At 37.4% G+C, this 20,164-nt stretch overlaps 1 protein-coding gene across 3 annotated transcripts in view; it reads right to left on the reverse strand.

The window, feature by feature from the left end:
- SERPINB7 (serpin family B member 7) overlaps positions 1-15,874 on the reverse strand; it is a 30,477-nt gene extending 14,603 nt beyond the window's left edge. For 2 of the 3 annotated variants that reach the window (XM_032151678.2, XM_032151676.2), the window contains exons 1-2: positions 15,587-15,874; positions 8,742-8,927 (exon numbers count right to left, since the gene is read on the reverse strand). In XM_032151678.2, the coding sequence (XP_032007569.1) occupies positions 8,742-8,909 (168 nt within the window). In that variant the 5' untranslated portion in view covers positions 8,910-8,927; positions 15,587-15,874. Of the gene's footprint in view, positions 1-8,741; positions 8,928-13,475; positions 13,521-15,586 lie in introns of those variants that run through there. The other variant, XM_032151677.2, reaches the window with a different exon arrangement.
- Between the last annotated feature and the right edge of the window lie 4,290 nt (positions 15,875-20,164).

A 20,164-nucleotide genomic window follows, 5' to 3' on the forward strand; every position in this document is an offset into this window, starting at 1 on the left:
TATTCTTTAAGTTCTGGGATACATGTGCAGAACGTGCAGGTTTTTTAGATAGGTATACACGTGCTGTGGTGGTTTGCTGCACCCATCAACCCATCATCTACATTAGGTATTTCTCCTAATGCTATCCCTTCCCTAGCCCCCCCAACCCACCGACAGGCCCCAGTGTATGATGTACCCCTCCCTGGGTCCATATGTTCTCATTGTTCAACTCCCACTTACGAGTGAGAATATGCAGTGTTTGGTTTTCTGTTCCTGTGTTAGTTTGCTGAGAATGATGGTTTCCAGCTTCATCCATGTCCCTGCAAAGGACATGAACTCATCCTTTTTTATGGCTGCATAGTATTCCATGGTGTATATGTGCCACATTTTCTTTATCCAGTCTATCATTGCTGGGCATTTGGGTTCATTCCAAGTCTTTGCTATTGTGAATGGCACTGCAATAAGCATACGTGTGCATGTGTCTTTATAGTAGAATGATTTATAATGCTTTGGGTATATACCCAGTAATGGGATGGCTGGGTCAAATCCATACGAACACTTAAAACTCTTTCTTTCTCCCCTTCCCTCCCTAACCCATGTTTTACAGAGTTTTCAACATGGAGTGCTTCCCCTAACTTTCAGCTTATTAAGAATACAAACTCATAATTAGAATTTGTATTATCTCTAATATTCAATATTATCCCTTATATTTCTGTCTTATTGTTTATAACTACACATTGTCTCACACAAAGGAGGCACTATACAAATTTAGTTAAGGTAGTCATTTGTACCAACCAAATTTAAAAACTATATTTTGTGTATCAGGCATAATTTTGACCATATTAGTCTGATAGAGGGTTTTTCTCATAGCAGTGTATATACAGAATAACAGTTATTAAATCCTTCCTCCCCAAAGCTGACTGTTTTTAACTAATCCCACCATCATTGCTGTCATCAACCTCACCGTGGTGGTTTCTGACAAAGGAAGAGAACTTTTCAGCACTTGCCACCTCTGCTCCTTTAATTCAAAATTATTTTACAGAGGTTTATAAAATTTAAAATGTGTTGAATTTGGAGATTTTTATATTAAGTGGGCTTAGTTTAAGGAAAAATTTGTTAAATTCATAATATAATAAAACTGGAGAGCTTAATATTTTTCAGTTTAGAAATGTCCATACTTACAACAAAGTTCAAGAAGTCATTGCTGTTATTAAGTTGTAGTTTTGATCACCTAATTATTTACAAGTGATTTTTATTTCAATAGTGAATATGCATGGCATGTTTTCACCTATGGAAAAATTCAAAATCCAAAATTTTTAACTAGAACCTGCAGTGACTGTGTGACAGAGACCCTTGAACAATTCTGGTTCAACAGCCCATGGGAACATCAGCATTTGATTTATAGAAGAGCTTTCTTAGTCTTTAGATAAACTGTCACTGTGAGCATATGGTACTGAAAGACCTGTCATATAAGTCTACAAGAACATTTATGCAGTTATGATGAAGAAAAGATGATGAAAACATAAGAAGTCTTTTAATCTTCAACCTTTCACTATATTTTGAGAATCTTGCATCTTTGCAACATCTCTGCTCTTGGCCAACGTGGATTTTCAATGCCTTAAAAAATATGGCAGTTGGGCATGGTGGCGGGCGCCTGTTGTCCCAGCTACTCGGAGGCTGAGGCAGGAGAATGGCATGAACCCAGGAGGTGGAGCTTGCAGTGAGCCGAGATCAAGCCACTGCACTCCAGCCTGGGGGACAGTGCAAGATTCCATCTCAAAAAAAAAAAAAAAAAAAAAAATTGGCAGTTATCTCTTCTCAATTGAGAGAAAGAATTCAGAGAGAGAATATGCTGGGTACTCTGTATCCTTAAACAATCCTGCCTCCGTTTTTTAGTCAATTTTATTGCAGCTGTGACTACATTGGTGAACAGTGAGTGGTGAACAGTGGGGTTGGTCACTTGTCACTAGGAAAGGAAGGTTCAACAGGGACCTTCCACTCCATGGAATTATTTATTTGGACTACTATAAGAAAGGAAATAAAAGCATGTGTCTTTATACTTTGGACTATATCATTATAATTGTTTCATCCTATGTCAGAAAATAGATGAAGTTTGTCTCTCAGGGCTCCCAAAATGAAAAGTTTCAAATGGAAGTCATTACTGTCCATCATCTCAGTATAAGATGGAGAGAGAGATGAGCAGTGGCCAGCTTTCACTTAGGTTGTCCCTTTGTATCCTTCTTTCCTAAAATGAGGGGTCAGGAGTTGATGGGACCAGCTCTCTAATCTTTGAAACAGTTCAAGGAGGAAAGTTTAACCAGTAAAGGCTGAGAACATATTGGAAGTCATATTTGATTATGATATAATGTCTTGAGCAAAATACAAATGGCTATGTACATTTATATAAATATGTTATAAAATATAATTTGACTGATGTCTGCTAGTCAAAGTTTTAAACCTTCTACTTATTACAATCATACATCACTTTATGCAGATTCTTTCTGAGAAATGTATCGTTAGGTGATTTTGTCATTGTGTGAATGTTACAGTGTGTACTTACACAAACCTAGATGGTATGGCCTACCATACAACTTGGCTACATGGTATAGCCTATTGCTCCCAAATACAAACCTGTATAGCATGTTACTGTACTGAATACTGTAGGTAGTTGTAACACAATGGTAAATATCTGTGTATTAAATACATCTAAGAATAGAAAAGGTATAGTAAAAAACTGTATAAAAGATGAAAACTGGTAAAACAGTCTAGGCACTTCCCATGAATGGCACTTGCAAGACAGGAAGTGGCACTGGATGAGTTAGCAAGTGAGTAATGAGTGAATGTGAAGGCCTAGGATGTTACCGTATACCGCTGTAGACTTCACAAGCACTGTACACTTAGGCTACACTACATTTATAAAGAATATTTTTGTCTTCAATAATGTTAACTTCAGCTTACTTTAACTTTTTTACTTTATAAACTTCTTATTTTAAAAAAACATTTTGATTCTTTTGTAACAACACTAGGCTTAAAACACAAAGACATCATACAACTGTACAGTTATATTTTTTCTTTATATTCTTATCCTGTGAGCTGTATTTATTTAATTTTTTAACTTTTTAAACTTTTCTGTGAATAAGTAAGACATAAACACTTTAGCCTAGGCCTACACAGAGTCAGGATTGTCAATATCACTGTCTTTTTCCTTCACATCTTGTCCCACTGAAAGGTCTTCGGAGCATTAACATGCATGGCACCATCATCTCCTATGATAACAATGCCTCCTTCTGGAATCACTCCTGAAGGGTCTGTCTGAGGCTGTTTCACAGCTAACTTTTATTTTTCATAAGTAGAAGGAGTACACTTTAAAATAACTACTAAAAGTATAGTATTGTAAATGCATAAATCAGTAATAGTCACCATTATCAAGCATTAGGTACTGTACATCATTGTATGTGTTGGGCTTTTACACAACTGGCAATCCAGTAGGTTGGCTTATGCCAGCATCACTACAGACACGTGAGTAACGCATTTCGCGATGATATTATGATGGCTGCAACATCACTAGACAATAGTAATATCTCAGTTTCATTATAATTTGATGGTAATGCCCTCATATATGTGGTCCATCATAGACCAAAATGTCATTATATGGCCTGTGACTGTACCTTGTAAAAAGAACCTAGTAATTCATGTGAAGCCTTGCAGAGAAAAAAATCTCCCCTTCCCATTGGCCAAAATTTCTCTTAAGACAGACTGTAACTTTTTAACAACTCCCTGAAGTTCTTTTTTTTTTTTTTTTTAATAGTCCTAAAGCTACCACTGGAAAGAATTATTTAGGAATACATGCATGGAAGAAAAATATAAAATACCATGTTAAAGTGATTCAAACATACTAATATCTTCTCTGAGATAATGCTTGTGGCACCCAGGCAATAATTTTAAAATTATATGACTATCCAGAAATCATGCTCCTTAACTTTTTGAATAAAGTTTTAATAAGTTTAAATAACATCATTCTTTGATCATTACTGATACTACTCTCTTTTGATATGAATTTGGTTGATTTTCTGATATTCCTAATTGAATCTTAATAAACTGGGTCAAATATTGAAATGATACGTATCTGTTTTTATCTTTACAAAAATCCAAGAAATTGTAGATTCAACAGTAAAACTACCATGACTAAAGATGCATAATGATGCTACAGGAGGAGCATCCTAAACCAAAATCCAAAATGCTCCAAATTCTGAAATTTTTGAGAATCAACATGACACACGTGGAAAATTCCACACGTGACCTCATGTGATGTGTCACGGTCAAAACTTCATTTCATTAAAAAAAAAATTTTAAATGTTGTATAAAATTACCTTCATGCCATATGTATAGGTTGTATATGAAACACAAATAAATTTCATGTTTATACCTGGGTACTATCCCATCTCATGTATAAACAAATATGCTGAAATCTAAAAAAAATCCCAAATGGGAAAAAAATCAAAAATCAAAACACTTGGTCCTAGGCATTTTAGGTAAGGAATATTCAACCTGCAGTAAATATTTATGTGTGATAAATATTAGATGAAACTTCAAAGGGCTTGTTTATCACAATTCTTCCTCTTCTTACTTTTCTTATCAAATTCTTTGGTGTTTCTATCTGAAATACAAAGTGTGCTATACTTTCATGTTCCCTCATGTGCTTATGTAGGGAAATCAGAATTTTTTTTTCTGATAACTGGTTAATGAATTCAGATGATGGCAATGAGGAAAATCATGGGTCTATACAGTCTAAGCAATTTCAGGACATTTGGATTAAGGATTTTTTTTTTAAAAAAAAGGATACTATGAATCATCCTTGGGCTTCTACCCATATATTCATGCCAAATTATAAAACTATTATTTCTTCTTAGAGAGTGGTAGAATATGTAATATATTATAATGATTATTTTTAAATGCTTTTTGTAAAACTCAGTTGCATTTTAGAAAATTCAAATTTGTACAACTTTTAAATAATATTGTAATCCAAACACGACTTTAGAAAAATATATATATATGTGTGTGTATATGTATATATTTCATAATGTATTTCAATGGAAACATCTTGCAAGAGAGAAAAAAGTCCAAACACATGGCTGTCATACATATGTAATCCAAACATGCGTAATCCAAACTATATATAATATATAAAATAATGCATTTCAAAGGAAACGTGTGGATGTGTGTGTGTGTGTGTGTGTGTGTGTGTGTGTGTATAATGCATTTCAATGGAAATGTCTTGTCAGAGAAGAGATGAGTAAGTAGCTTACAAAATAGGAAAATCACTTTTTAATACTTTTATATTCAAACACTGTAAGAAAGAACAGCATTATTAGATCTAAATGAAAAAAAGAACACACAAAAAACAACAACAAAAAAAACAAAAAACAACAACAAAAAAAACCATGAGTCTGAACCCATGACTTTCTCAGTAAATATGCTTTTCCAGCTCTTTCACTCAAATGGTGAGCAGCCTTCATGGCACTTCAACTGCATTGAACCTCAAGCACACTGATTCTTGACTTAATCAAGGAAACATATATATTTACTCTATAATATATATTTAATAGAGTAAATGAGCCACAGTTTCATGAGGAATAGCTGAGCTCCTTCTGGAGCTAAGACAACTCAAGACAAGCCCATATAACTCAAGCTAAGGTAACTCAAGACAAGCCCAGAACGTCTTGTCAGAAAGCAAAAATATTTTAAAGTTATTGGGAAGAATTGTTTAAAAAGATTGGGTTAAAGAGATATCTACTGGCCAAGCTATGACACTTTGAGCATCAAAAAGAAAAAGAAACACAGATCCATGGGAATGCTTAAAAGAGACACACAAATGGAAGCCATAAATTGAGCCTGGATTCATTTAAAATAGAAATGTGTGATTCATGGTGTCGAGGGTCGAGTGTTGTAATGAGAAACCAACTGAAGCAGGGGAGAAGCTGAGAATTAATTTCCTAGAAGACATTTACAGAGGATTAAAACGTGTGCAGATAAATTAGATGAATGTTTTTGTGTCTGTAGTTGCCTTTTCTCCTCTTACATATTTTTTCATGCAAGATCATAATAGTAAGAGTTATAAAAAGTCACACATGAGAGTAACTGATGAGGCAGTAAAGAGTACAGAGCAAACTCCAGCAGAACAGCAGCTCTCTCAGTTCACCATGACTCATGAGCTGTTGACCCTGGCCCACCAGGCATGAGGTGCGGGGCAAGGAGACCTCAGAAGGTGTACCAGACAGGAGCTGAAAGATTGCTCCTGACATAGAAGCACACAGTAGGTAAGAGCTGTGTCTTCTGTTGCATTAAAATCAAGCTCTAGTCATAGGCATGGCGCCTGCATATCACTGTCTAACACAATGAACAGTGACAAGTCATAGGCATGGCGCCTGCATATCATTGTCTAACACAATGACAGTGTAAGGTTTTTTTCTTTATTCATTTTATCATCAAATCAACATCCTCCATGCACAAGTGAGGACACTAGTGCCCACAGAGATGAAATGATTTTCCCAAGGTCAGAACTTGGACCCAATCTTCTAACTCCCGAACCAAGGCTGTGTTTCCCTGATACCAAGTCATCTCACTTGGTTCTGAAACATTATGCATTTTTATGAATGAATACATTTTTATCTGTTGAATGTTTTTCAAGGGCTTTATATTTATTTATCAAAATACTGACTTTAAAATACTGAAGTTCATAATGATGTACTTTGAGCTATATTTCAGTTTGGTGGCTTCAGAGCATTTCTCAACTGGAGACTGGTTTTGCTTTTGAGGGTATTCTTTGGAAATACTTGGAAATGTTTTTTGTTGTCATGATGGGAGAGGGGTGTGCTGCTAGTAGTTGTTGATGAGAGGCCAGGGATGCTGCTAAATGATGCATAGGACAGCCCCTCCCAACAAAGATTTATCCAGCTAAAATGTCAGTCGTGCCAAAGTTGAGAAGACTAGTTGTAGAAGATCGTCCTGAGTTTGAATCTCAGGTCTGCCATCTACCAGCACATGGTAAGGTCACCGCTCCATAAAATCAGGATAATATTCCCACTTCAGTGTGTCAACGTGAATATCAAATAAGCTCATATTCTTAGGGCTTATCCCAGATCCTGAACACTGATAAAGTTCTCAGCAGATAGTTGCTACTATCATCTCATTAAAGTGTGGTATCCTATGTACTAGGTTGTAAACCGCTCTAGTGCTTGAAAAAAACGGCAGTCTAAGACTCTGTAGTTGTTCTCTAGCAATTAATATTTACTGAGCTATTCAGATAAAGGAAGGAATTATTCTAGCTTAAATTATCTCCGCAAATGGTTTTCCATATGAACTGAGGTATGACAGGTTACAACAGGCACCAGATTCCTCTGGCAAGCCCTTCTGAACTAAAATAATGGGAGGAATAGTGGGGCAAGAGGTGGGCACAGGGAGGTGGGGGCAGAAAGGGACGACATCAAGGCCTCTGCATGCAGCCTGGACCTGGCATCTCACTTGCTGTTGAGCTACTGAGTTTCAGTGGCAATTTTCTGAGAAGGGAGGGAAACCTTGACCATTCCACTTCCCTATAAAGTGCGCCCAGAGCTGTGTGCAAGGGTGTGTTAATAAGCACTCCTTGAAGGTGGCCGTGAAGGTGGTGATGATGACAATGTGAGGATTATTCAGGTAGGCTGCTATTATCTGGAATGTACTATGATGTTTTTGTGCCCAGGTAACCAGTGCTTAAACTGGGATGTCATTGGAATCTCCTTCTAACTCTCCTATCTCAACTGTATCTACTCAGGTAGTGGTTCTCAACCTTTCATGTGCACCTGGAGAGCTCATTAAAACCCAGGGTGCTGGGCCCCACACCCATAGTTCCTGATTCAGTACTTCTGGGGTAGAGCACAAGCATTTGCATTTCTTTCTTTTTTTTGTTTTGTTTTGTTTTGTTTGTTCGTTTGTTTTCTGAGATGGAGTCTCACTCTGTCGCCCAGGCTGGAGTGCAGTGGTGCTATCTCGGCTCACTGCAAGCTCCACCTCCCAGGTTCACGCCATTCTCCTGCCTCAGCCTCCCGAGTAGCTGGGACTATAGGCGCCCGCCACCACGCCCAGCTAGTTTTTTTGTATTTTTAGTAGAGACGGGGTTTCACCGTGTTAGCCAGGATGGTCTCAATCTCCTGACCTCGTGATCCTCCCGCCTCAGCCTCCCAAAGTGCTGGGATTACAGGCGTGAGCCACTGCACCTGGCCAGCAGAGAGCCTCCAGTTGTCGCCTGGTGAGGTGGGCAATCTCAGTCAATCTCCTCTCCGGTTGCTTCTCCTGCCTCAGCCCTTTAGTAGAGACGGGGTTTCAGCGTGGTCTCGATCTCCTGACCTCGTGATCCACCCGCCTCGGCCTCCCAAAGTGCTGGGATTACAAGCATGAGCCACCGCGCCCGGCCCAGCATTTGCATTTCTAACAAGTTCTCCAGGCGGTGCTGATGATCCTGGTCTGGGAAACACACTTTGAGAACCACTGCACTAAGGGAAAACATCAAAGCTGCAGTGCTTGGAATATTTCTGCTGCCTCTTGGCTCAAAAACAAGTACTGCAAGCTGTGTGCTTTCTTTACACCCAAGGCCCCGTGGAGATGTGTGAAGATGTGACACCTCGCGCCTCATGATGACCTCCATTAACATGGGGACCATTGCAACGAAATGTTCTCGTGGGAAAAACAATTTGTCCCGATGATTAACTGCAAAAGCTGAGACTGACCTTATCAATCTGAGAGAGAGAGTCACCTTGAGCGCCCAAGCGGACCAGGGCCAGGGCAGCAAAGAGGCTCAGAGAGGAAAAGAACACATTTCCATTTCCTTGATTGTCATCCATCTCTCTGAACAGGTTGAAGCAAAACTCTGCATTTGCTGCAGCAAGGGAGGCCATTGCGAAATGGAGTGCAGCCTAGAGGACAATGAGGAAATGAAATTAGTTCCTGGTACATTTTCTAGGAATATTATATTTTTAGATTTATTTATTTTTTATAATTTAAAGCTTCATTTTTTTCAGCCTTGGAGGTAATCATCAAATAACTCTAACAAAAAGGGAAAAGTTCCCTTGGCCCGGTATCCTTGTCACTAATACCCTAAAACTATTTCTTCTCATTGGTGGACATTTCTGTCCTCAGTGGCCTGTGAGTGGCCTGTTTCCAACCCCCAAGCAGACACATTCATGGGGCTCGCTATTTCTCAAATCACCCCAGATTTCTGAACTGAAATAGAGCGAAAGTAAATATTACAGTATTAGACAGCCTATTTGAGGCACTACAGCCTTTGCTTTCTAAACCATCTGTAATTCAATACAATGTTAAATTTTTGAGGTTTAACACATCATTTTTAACCCATTCTTTCCATTAAGGCCTCTGTAAATTCTTAGAACAATCATACATTCTATTTTTTTCAAAACTGTCTTAATTTTAAGTATTATGCATCATTGGTCCCATAAGTGTATTAATTTGTTTAAAACCATTTTCTGATTTTTTTGGAATGCAAAATGTGGTTATCAGAGTATGTATCAAGAACATGTACAAGACTTTTCAATACACAGGCCTGTTTCTTCCTAGAGAACCCAGGGTGCAGTAACAAATTGGAGATTATCTTCAAATTCATGATGTTGTTTCTGAAATACAGAGGGCTGCCACCACCATGGAATTCTTCAGAGATCCACTTGGGTAATTTTTTTTTTTGCAGAATTTCTCCACAACTCAAATTGATCTCAAAATCAAGGTTGGGGTTGTCTCAGACTAAATGAACTTACATGAATTCTCCAAATTATTCCTCATGAATGTCCAATGATATTACATCTGATAGTGTGGCAGGTGCCAGGTGTTGCAGACGCCAGGAGTCAAAAACCCTTAGGAGACTTCATCCAAGTCTCAACCTTATTGCTAATAGTTGTGTGAACTGGGTCAAGTCTTTAATTTCTCTCAACTTCTAAGTTTCATCTTGTTCAGTGAAATGATCTATGTACAGGATCTAGCATAGCAATTCTCAACAGAAAATCATGCTTCCTTGTACCTTTTGCCCCATAAGAAGAGCACACATAGGCATCTGGGGACTGGCATGTTGTGGGTGAGGAAGGGGGTCACAAGGAGGGAGAGCCATGCAGTCTGAAAGAAGAACATTCTAAAATTGCCATTGTGTTGGCTTTGTCTCAGTTGCAAATACTTAAGGCCTTTTAAAATTGCAAATGAAATTAAAATAAGTTTTTTTAATTTTATTATGTCAAATGGGAGTTTGAGTTAAAAAATTAAAAAAAAAAAACTTTTCTAGTATAATGCATGATCCAGAGTAGACATTCAATGAATTGAAGCTGCTGCATTTACTATTCTCTGTGAAGTGGTAATAGCCTGTTCTGTCCTAAAAGACAGCAAACATTTCCAGAAAGAATGTCCCTGAGGGACCCACACTCTGCACTTTGGAATTCCAAGCACAGAGAACACCACTGAGGCATGACACCCTACATGATGCTGTTTTTCAGGGTCAAATTCAGCTATATAGAATTCATTATAAGTCATACTCCTCAGTTACATCCTAGGCACATAAGGTGAGAAAATAATTCACACCACACATATGTTTACTCTAAGAAAGAACACCTGTGTTCTTTCAAAAGTTACCCAGAAAAAAATGTATGTTGATTTTATATCTAATCCAAGTAATCCCGGGTAAAAAGTTGTGGCAATTGTGATTAAAGCTACAGGAAAAACTCTTTGCAACAAAGGAGACGAGAAACAATGAAAGTTAGGGCTGGGTATACAGGATGCAAGTTGGCAGGAAAAGGGCAGCTTTATACAGTGAGTGATATTAGCAGTGCCAAAGGCCCTCAAATGTTTAAGGGATTCAAATTATATTTTAGACCTAAAAATAAGTATTCCTTCTAAAATATGAAAAAATAAGATCAAAATTAACAAGTTTACAATTAAATATATGAAAATGAAATCTATGTTGATTTTTCCATTTAATTTAGTAGTCATAAGAATTTCATTAATTTTAGAAGGAAATTGTGTGCTAGATTCTCTCCATCCTAAAGAATTTCCAAGGCTTCATGCTGGTTGCTGAAAATCAGACAGTAGGAAATGAAATGAATTTCTCTCAGGAAAGTCACTTTGAAAGCAAAGTCATATTAATCCTTTCAAAGGATTTACGGTGAAAATTATATTTAATAGAAGATTGGGTGTATTTTAATGTTTTCATAAAATGTGAGCTAGAGCTTTTAAAATAAGACCTGAAAGATTTTTAAATGACCCTGTTTAGAAACCTGCTTGCACGGGCCAATGGGGGTCTGGAAGCTATCATTTCCCAAAGTGCAAAAATATACTTTAAGGTATATTTCTCTTTGTTCAAGTTCCAATTCTTCTTGTTGTTTTACAAATTATGCCTAAATATTTTATCCTTTGGGGCAAAAAAAAACATTTTTATATTTTTGAATAGTATTCTTTAATTACTTTCTAAGCACTAATCACGAATTTTCATTTTCTAAACTTTCATGCATCCTATTTCCATGGTAAATTATTGATGAAACTATAATCTTATTGGAGAAAAGAGAAGCTACACAAGAATGTATTCATTCAGGATACAGAGTACATAAATGTTTAGCTTAGGTAAGTTTTATGGCAGAGAAACCATACTAGAAAAAAAAAATCACGACAGAGAAACATGAGCCAAGACATTCCTAGATAATTATAAATTCTCAAGTCATAACTCTTAAAATGATAGGTGATACTAAATAGTATTTACTTTAACATTCTTGTACAGACATGTTCATGTATGTTTAAAATAAATACCAAAAAGTATGTTCCATTTCACATAATTATTTTTATTATCTTTCTCTATGCAGGTGCACTGTTTAAGTTCCAGGAATAAAAGTAAGATTTGTTTCTCCTTTTCTGATATAAAGTCTGATTCTCATTGGCAAATAAACAATTATATTTAAGGCTGAACTGATTGTTTTACACCCCCCAAGTTTTCATCAGGTGACACATAAATAAAAATTAGCATGAGACCAAAACGTGATTTTTCCTTTCACCTATAAATACTTTCAAAGCAACTTAAATAGATAAAACATTAACAAAAATAAACTAAGTTCAGGCAAGCCACCAACAGCTACCAATTGACTTGAGTGCCAGTTAAATAACTAAGGAAATTGAAGGAAAACAACCACATTAAAGCTACCTAAAGAAGATGTCAGTGTGACACCACCCAGTATTTCATTGTCTGGACATGGCAATGCAGGAAAGTTCTTTTCAAATCATAAAAGAACGTGGCTTTATATTCTGATTTTTCATTTTGCTAAAAATATATTATATTCTTATGTTTCTTGCATAAATATTTTAGCTTAACAAACAAGCATGCAATTAATTTATAATTTTAAGTTAACAAAAATTAGCAAGTGCTCATGGATGTTTTTACATCCCAAACTTCAGACTTGAGGGTCTAAAAGACCATGGCAGCCTGAAGCCTATTTGATTCCTTATGGTCTATTTTAATCTGAGAACTATTTTATCCCTTTCATCCTTTAGCCAATATATTATTTGTATCAAAACAACAATAAAAATAGATATTTTCTCACTATAGCTTCTTTTTAAAGTTTAATAAAAAGCAAAAAGTAGTTTTTAAATAAAGCATAAGAAAATTCAGGCACAAAACACATTCAATAAAACATAAAGTTATGATACTATTTTATGGACCTAAACTTATTACACCTAACTGATGAATTATGTGCCTTAAATGCTTGATAAAAGTATTATCTAGTCTTAGGATACTTTTGCCTGTACATGGAAAATTAATTATAGTTCATGATACATTATTTTTAACAAAAGCTTTTGTATTTACTGAATTAGGATATACATATAGGAAAGAAATGAATAATCCCTTGAATGTGATTAATTTTTATTCTTATCAGTAAGTCAAACACAATGCTATACAGATAGTACTGGGAGAAATATTTTAAAATCTTTGTATTTCTTTTAAAAACGTAGTTTCAAATTTTGATAAACCTCTAATCAAATTAGTATATTATGCACTTAAAAGAGTTCAATTCTAATCTCAAAATTTAGTATATTCCAACCTATAATGCCTTAAATAAGAAACAGGAAATATAGAAGCTAGATTTGCACATAATCCCCACTTATCTCTTCAAAGATGGAATATAAATTTTTCAGCTGGCATCCGATTCCCATGCCATTCTCCCATGACACCACTTAAATCAGTCATAGCCAAGCTGTAAGGTGGAGAAGCAGACAAGAGGACCAATATCCGATCTGGATATTGTTTGATGAGTTTAATGTCTCAGACACAAAGTAACCAAGATTTATTTCTCTCTCTCTCTCTCTTTCTTTCTCTCTCTCTCTTTCTCTCTCTCTGTGTGTGTGTGTGTGTGTGTGTGTGTGTGTGTGTGTGTCTTTTTTCAAAGGATCTGGCCAGACTTTAAATTATGGACTTCAGAAATATTTACCTTACTATCTTCATAGAGGAAGTTGGCCGCTGGTTGGGTGAGTCTGGAAGAGTTCCTTGCATTACTCTGAAATATAAAGCCTCTGACTCAGACACTCCCTACTTTTTTTTATGACGGCCATGATGGTTTTAAATAATGTCGTTAAAATGAATATGTTCAGGTGCTTTATAGGGCAATTTAAAAGAAGTCTGTAGAATATTAGCTACAGCTCTAATTCAAAGTAGTCAAATAGATATTTTTAATGAATCAAATTTTAGCGTGAAATGTTATTTCATTTGATATTTAATATCACTAGTATTTTTATGTAGTAAATTTAGATATCCCTACATTAAGGCACAACTGGCACTTCTTACATGTGGAAATTCAATTACTGATTTTTGTTGTTGTTTATTTGATTCCTCCCTGCTCCAAGTTTGGTATTTGATGAACAAGACTGAGCCCCACCTGAAATAATTCATATTCTGACATCTATAAATTCAACTGTCATAGAGGAGTGGCTCTGCAGTCCCAGAGAGGTGAAGAAAGCAAAGTGCTGTAGAGTAGAGTGGGCCTTTTCTCATCCATAAAATAAAAATTCACACCAATTACATTTTCATTAGTACATGCACACATATATATGTGTGTGTTGCTATGTATGTGTATAATCACCAGCATGGCATTTATGCTGTATTTGGGGAACACTGTATTTAAGGGAGGTAGGTGAGCTGTCCCTCTCAGGAGAAGTACGGTTGTACTTTACACAGTATTTCTGACTTTATCTTACACATTATTTCCCACAAGTGTTTGCCCATACTGCCTTTATTTTCATTGTATGATTAATGCTAAAATTGAGTATGCTGACTGTTTGTAGCTCTCTAAGGTGAATATGCTATCAGAGAGAGAGATGCATTAGAACACATTGAACACATGGAGAGGGATATCTACCCCCATCAGAAAAGAAATACATTAGTGATACGAACTTAGAAACCAAACAAATATCCAAAAAGTGAGCAAATTTGATAATTATTAACTCCAGAGAAAGCCTACATTGTGAAAAGTATATCATAGTACACTTTATAGATCAACTGTGAATAAAATTATCATAGTCATAATGATTTAAACCCTCCAGTCCTCGTTAGACGTCCATTGGGACCCACTTCTTCCCTTTGTCTACCAGAGCTTCTCACAGACCTTGGTTTATCTAGTACACCCAAAAACTATGCTTCACACCAGGACATGGTCTTTCAATTCGCACTATCTTAAGGCACACAAGAAGGTTTCTGACCACAAAACTCTACCCTCATCTTCTCAAGGCTGTCTGAAATCACCACGGCAGTAGCCATTAGCTCCCACGCCACTGATAGAAGTAAGGTTTAGAAGGCAAATAAATCAGGCACGAAAGAATACACACAGTAAGATGCCCTTCATGAAAAGATCAAACCAGACAAAACTGTTTTTTTGTGGATGCTTCCATGGGTGGATAGACTAAGCCAAGGGTATAACTGCTTTAGTTAACCCTAGTGGGAGGGGAGGTTCTGTTGGTAAAAGAATGGGGAGGGAGGTTTTAGAGGTTCTGGCGATGTTCTATTATTAAATTGTATGCATCTATTGAATTCATCTTTATGTAGCCACATTGTATTTCATTATTTTAAAACTCAACAACAACAACAACAACAAAAAAAAACATGAAGCCAAATGACCAAATGCCTCCGAGATAGGGCCATGGCATATTGTGTATAACTGATAATTGATCTATTCCTGATAGCAGGTTTTGATGGACAATGGGCTGAGACACCAAGCCGAGGATACACAGGCATCAGTGAGGTAAAGAATAGGATGCAAAATAAGTCCAAGACTGACTGACATAGCCCAAGGAAGAGACCACGGGTCACAGTGTTCTCTCCAGCAGAATCCAAACCCAAGCACATTTGTGTATGGTGATACAAGCTGCCCCACCAGAAAAGCATCCCTCCAAGGAAGCGACCTGGAGAGATTTCAGGCCTCTGAGCATGATCACTGGCCATTTACGTCTTCCTTGAGATTCGTTAGTGAACTTACCTCTTGCCTACAACAGAAGATAAGAGCAATAATGTAAATCAGTAATTGGATATGCAAATCAACATTGTACTCACGCTAGCATCTGATACCCAGAAGCAGTGATGGGAATCTGATCTCCTTTCTCTAGGTGATCGGTTCTCACTCACAAAGAAAATGTTTCCACACTTCTCAAGGCTGTTGAGCCCTAGGTATTTTCCCCCATGCACTTAGGAAGGTGATGAAGGAGAGCTTCGAAGGGAGCCTGTTTTACCACTACCTAATGACATTTCTAGACAAAAATTTGTTCTAAAATTCTGAGAATTCAGTTTTAAAGGCTGTCCAAAGGTGCAGCCTGCACCCTGCACAGGCAGCAGCTTATTGATGAATAGACCTGGCTTCTGGGATGGCTTCCCTATGACTCAGAGGGCAGCACTGTCTCTCAAGAATCTTATAAGCATTTAGGTTTTGAACCAGGTTTCAAAATAGTATCTGACTAAGGTGGTTGTTATGTAGTTCATTCAGTTTGTATGTGAATCAGATTTGAGGAGGCAATATTCCCATCTCTGTTTCTTATAATGACAATGGTTTCAATGTAACCATAAAAACAAGTTTCAGAATCAACAGTATTTGTCAGCCTGGGTCAAAACATACTCTTCTGTGAGAAATGTGCAAATAGACTAACTAGACATCATATCAACTAAGGCAAGATAGCAGTGACAACAGTGACTTTGTGAGTTTAGGGTGCCATTTTATTGCAACTTGCCACTCATAGCCTAATTTCTTTCAACCCTATCCTGTGTAAATTTCCCTGGCATAATGACCTAAAATAGAATCTCACACAATGTTTTTTATCATTCTCCAATCTTAGATTTTCATCTGGACCTCTAACCTTTTTAGCTGGCTTCTCTTTGTACTGCTTTCCATCCTTCCCTCTTTTTCCCAGTTTTCTCTGGCTTGGAATTTTCCAGAGAAACATTTGCCCTGTCAGTTATTGCACCTGGCTTCTCTAAATGCTTACCTGAATTGAGCAGCTTTAGATAGGAGCTGAAACTTGGTGTGTTCATTCATTCTTGTCATCCTGCCAGCCTCTCCTCCACCCTTCTGATCTGGCAATGGAAAGCCACGTCTGCACCACCCAGATCCTTCCTCCTATAATACAGGCTAGACTTTGTTAAAGTGGGTTTGCACTTTGAAAAGTGGCGAGGTGTAGGGAAAGGCAGGTTGGGCCCAGTTGGTTGCCTACACCTTTGCCATCAGAACATGCCACACTGGGGCAACAACACATTTCAGTTTCTGGCCCTAGCATCATGAGGTTGAGCTGTATGTTGCACCTACCATCACCTACTATGCACGGAAGTGACTGCAAGCCTGGTCCTTCTGCCTGAGTGTTTTCAAAAATACAGCCAACATTTATCCAAGTAACTGGGTTCTCTATTGTAAAAAGCTATTGGAATTAGAAGGTACCATCATCTTACAGTTGCTTGCCTCTCAATTTTCTGCAATTTTGCCTCTTTTCCAGGAAGAAGGGGGTCCTGTTAACTTATCCAAAATCAAATAGAGTAGTTATTGCTCACCTCCATGATTGTTTATGAGTAGTATAATCATAGAGAAAAGTAAAGTTGCAGATAATCCCTGAAATTTAATTTTGATTTAGCAGTTGTGGCGAACTTTCTGAAGGAGAAGGTTGTTAATATGAAAAAAAAAAATAAGCCTACAAATGGATTCCCTGTTCTCCATATTCTAATTGCGGTGTTCATAGGCTGAATATTTTGAATCCCACATCCTTTCTATTTCTTACCTACTGAGGATATAAAGTACTTTCAAGTGGTGAAATGGTCAATAGGTAAAAGGCAAGGGACTCAAGTGACACACATACTGGATAATCTTCTTGGAATTACCAAGAGTCATCCATAATTAAGGCTCTACTCACCATTGTTTTCTTCTTCACATTAACTCAGACATCCCTCCCACTACTGTGCTTGCAACAGTTGGTTTACAATTAACCAATCCCAAAGTGACATAAGTCTGAGAAGAAAGCAGTCATGTGGACTGGCGTGTTACATTAATTATTCTCCCTTGCCATACAATGATAATCCAAATTTCCATTGGCCTTGCCAGTTCATGCATATAGATGAGGAAACATGAACTGTAATAACCTACATTTACTATCTCTTGTCCTCACTTATCCAGGGCTGAAAATTGCTAAGAAGTTTAAGGGTTCCCAAGGAAACAGATTTGCTCCTCAGCTGCAGCCACCACACGGGTCTTCTGTGCTTCTCTTCTCCTGCTCTGGGCCCTCATCAATGTTCTCAGTCTTCAGAGAGCACCAGTGTCTCTGCCAAGAATATTATTTCCCTGTGCCCTCATAGACACCAAGCCACAGGGTCGGCATCATCACTTGGTCCCATGAAGAAATGAGAAGAAGAGCCCTTCCTCACTCTTATGATACTTTGCTACCAGGCACTTAGCAGGGATGCTAATTGTCCGTGCATCTTCTATTGCTTGGCATCTAATCAGTTCTAGTGGCAGATGCTTATCCTTGGGACCAGTTGAATAACAGAGACTCTTATGTTTCCTCATTCACTCACCATATCCATCATTACTCATGCATTCTTTTCGTAGGTTCCTTGACTCAATTAAAATGAACAAGTGTAAGGAGACACTTTGTGAGGCTACCAAACCATCATATCACCCAAATTCATTTCAATCCTTTCTACTATCACCACTAAATATTCTATCTGTAAATTTTTATTTGAAGGCTTTATCCGAAGTATTTCTCCCCTCATTTTTTCCAAATGAACCACTAGCCATTCCTTCTCTCTAAAGGCATAATATAAAATAAATTTAATGTCCACCTTTCCCATCAAAAGCCTTGAAAATAAAACAAAGTGGTCTTATCTGGAGCCAAAGTTATTCTCTTCTCCAAAATTTGGGTGTCCTATAAAACTAGGGAGTAATTTTTAAGTAATTAGGGGATGACCAACCTGAGCAACACAGCCAGACCCCATCTTTCTAAAAATAATAAATAATTATTATAATTAGGGGAAAGCACTGCCTTTTCACAAGTCATTCTCATGCTAAATCTAAAAGAAAAGTGGTGTTTTTTCCACATAGATTTGACGTCACAACTTCCAATCTCAAAAAGGTTTTATTCATGGTAGTTCTCCAGCTACCTAAACAATTTTTACCATTTTTTCAAGATTTTTTTCTTAAATTAACTCAAATTCAATACATGTGTGCCCACAATTGTAAGGCTATATTCTAGATACTAGGAGATACAAACTCCTTCAGGCCAAAAACCAGGACTTATTCCTATTTCTTTCCCATTGTATATTATAGGGTCTGTTAAGATACTTGGGGCTTGATAAATGTTATTGAATTAATGAAATGTGCTAAGGTAAAATGAAACAAGTGATAGGACAGAAAGGCAAGCAAATGGAAGTGTTCAGGAAGAAATAATTGGAAGTGGGAGTCTTAATTAGGCCTCGCAAATAAGCTAGCATTTGATCTGGATCAGGGAAAATGAAGATGAGAAGCATCCCGGGGAGAGAGAGCAGCATGAGCAAACGCCCATGGAATTAGTGTACATGATGTGTTCTGAGAACAGTTAGCAAATACCTAATAATCTGGCGTGGAGTGGTGGGGACACTTTAGGCTCAGCTGTCTGATAATGATGTCATTAAGAGACAGAGAATTCAGCAGGAGGAGGCTGAATGATGGGGAAAGAGGAAATAACAAGTCTGGTTTTGAATACAGTGAAATTGAAATACTCATAGAGCATCCATTTGGAAAAAGTAGTTGAATACTTAAGTCTGTATATAAAAGAAGTGGCTGGTGATAAAGATGCTTATTTGGGGTCTCTGACATCTAGATAGCAGCTAAAACCTTTGATGTGACTTCCAGACAGAGTCCAAAGCAAAAAGAAGGAAAAACATTGGGAAGATCCCTTGGGAAATTCCCACACTTAAAGGATAGGCATAACAATAATCCAGACTTCTATAGAGACTTGGAAAGGCCAGACAACCAGCTGCGGCGAGAAATTCAATATTTGTAGAGGTGATGTGATTTTTCTATGGTCGTAATTGGAAGTCCAAGAGCAAGGTAGAGAAAATCAATGGTTAGCTTGTAAATTATGAATGCAGATGTGGTGGGCTAGAATTTAGTGTTAACGAGAGTGCAGTTGAAATAGTAGACCATGAAGACCAGCTTGGACAGTGCATAATAAAGAGGTGGGCAGGACCCTCCTCACAATCTTCCAGAGATTGTTTCAGGACCATGGACATCAATACATCAGGTTCCTACCCCCAAACTCTTGTAACTGGTGAACATGGTGAGCCTTTATAGGCTGAATATAAAAGAAACTAAGAAGGCTTGATGGACTTTAAGATTATAGACATCATTACACTGGAAGACAAAGTGTTATTAAACATGTTTAATGGGAGGGTGGAGTACACAAGGGCTGTGATTGCAGGTAAAGTGCTCAGAATTTCAAAAGTGGACCATTTTCAAAAGGTAACAATGTCCAGGGGTGCCCAACAAAATGGAATGCAGAACCAGTTAAATGGCTAGACAGTAGATGGTATCCAGTGTGAGCATTCAGGCCAGGGACAAGCTGGTAGAAAAAACTGAGGTACAGATGTCGAAATCCTGGAGGGTTCTGAAGGAAGAGCTTG

The sequence above is a fragment of the Hylobates moloch genome, unplaced genomic scaffold (genome assembly GCF_009828535.3).
Source record: "Hylobates moloch isolate HMO894 unplaced genomic scaffold, HMol_V3 SCAFFOLD_5, whole genome shotgun sequence".
Taxonomy (NCBI): Eukaryota; Metazoa; Chordata; class Mammalia; order Primates; family Hylobatidae; genus Hylobates; species Hylobates moloch.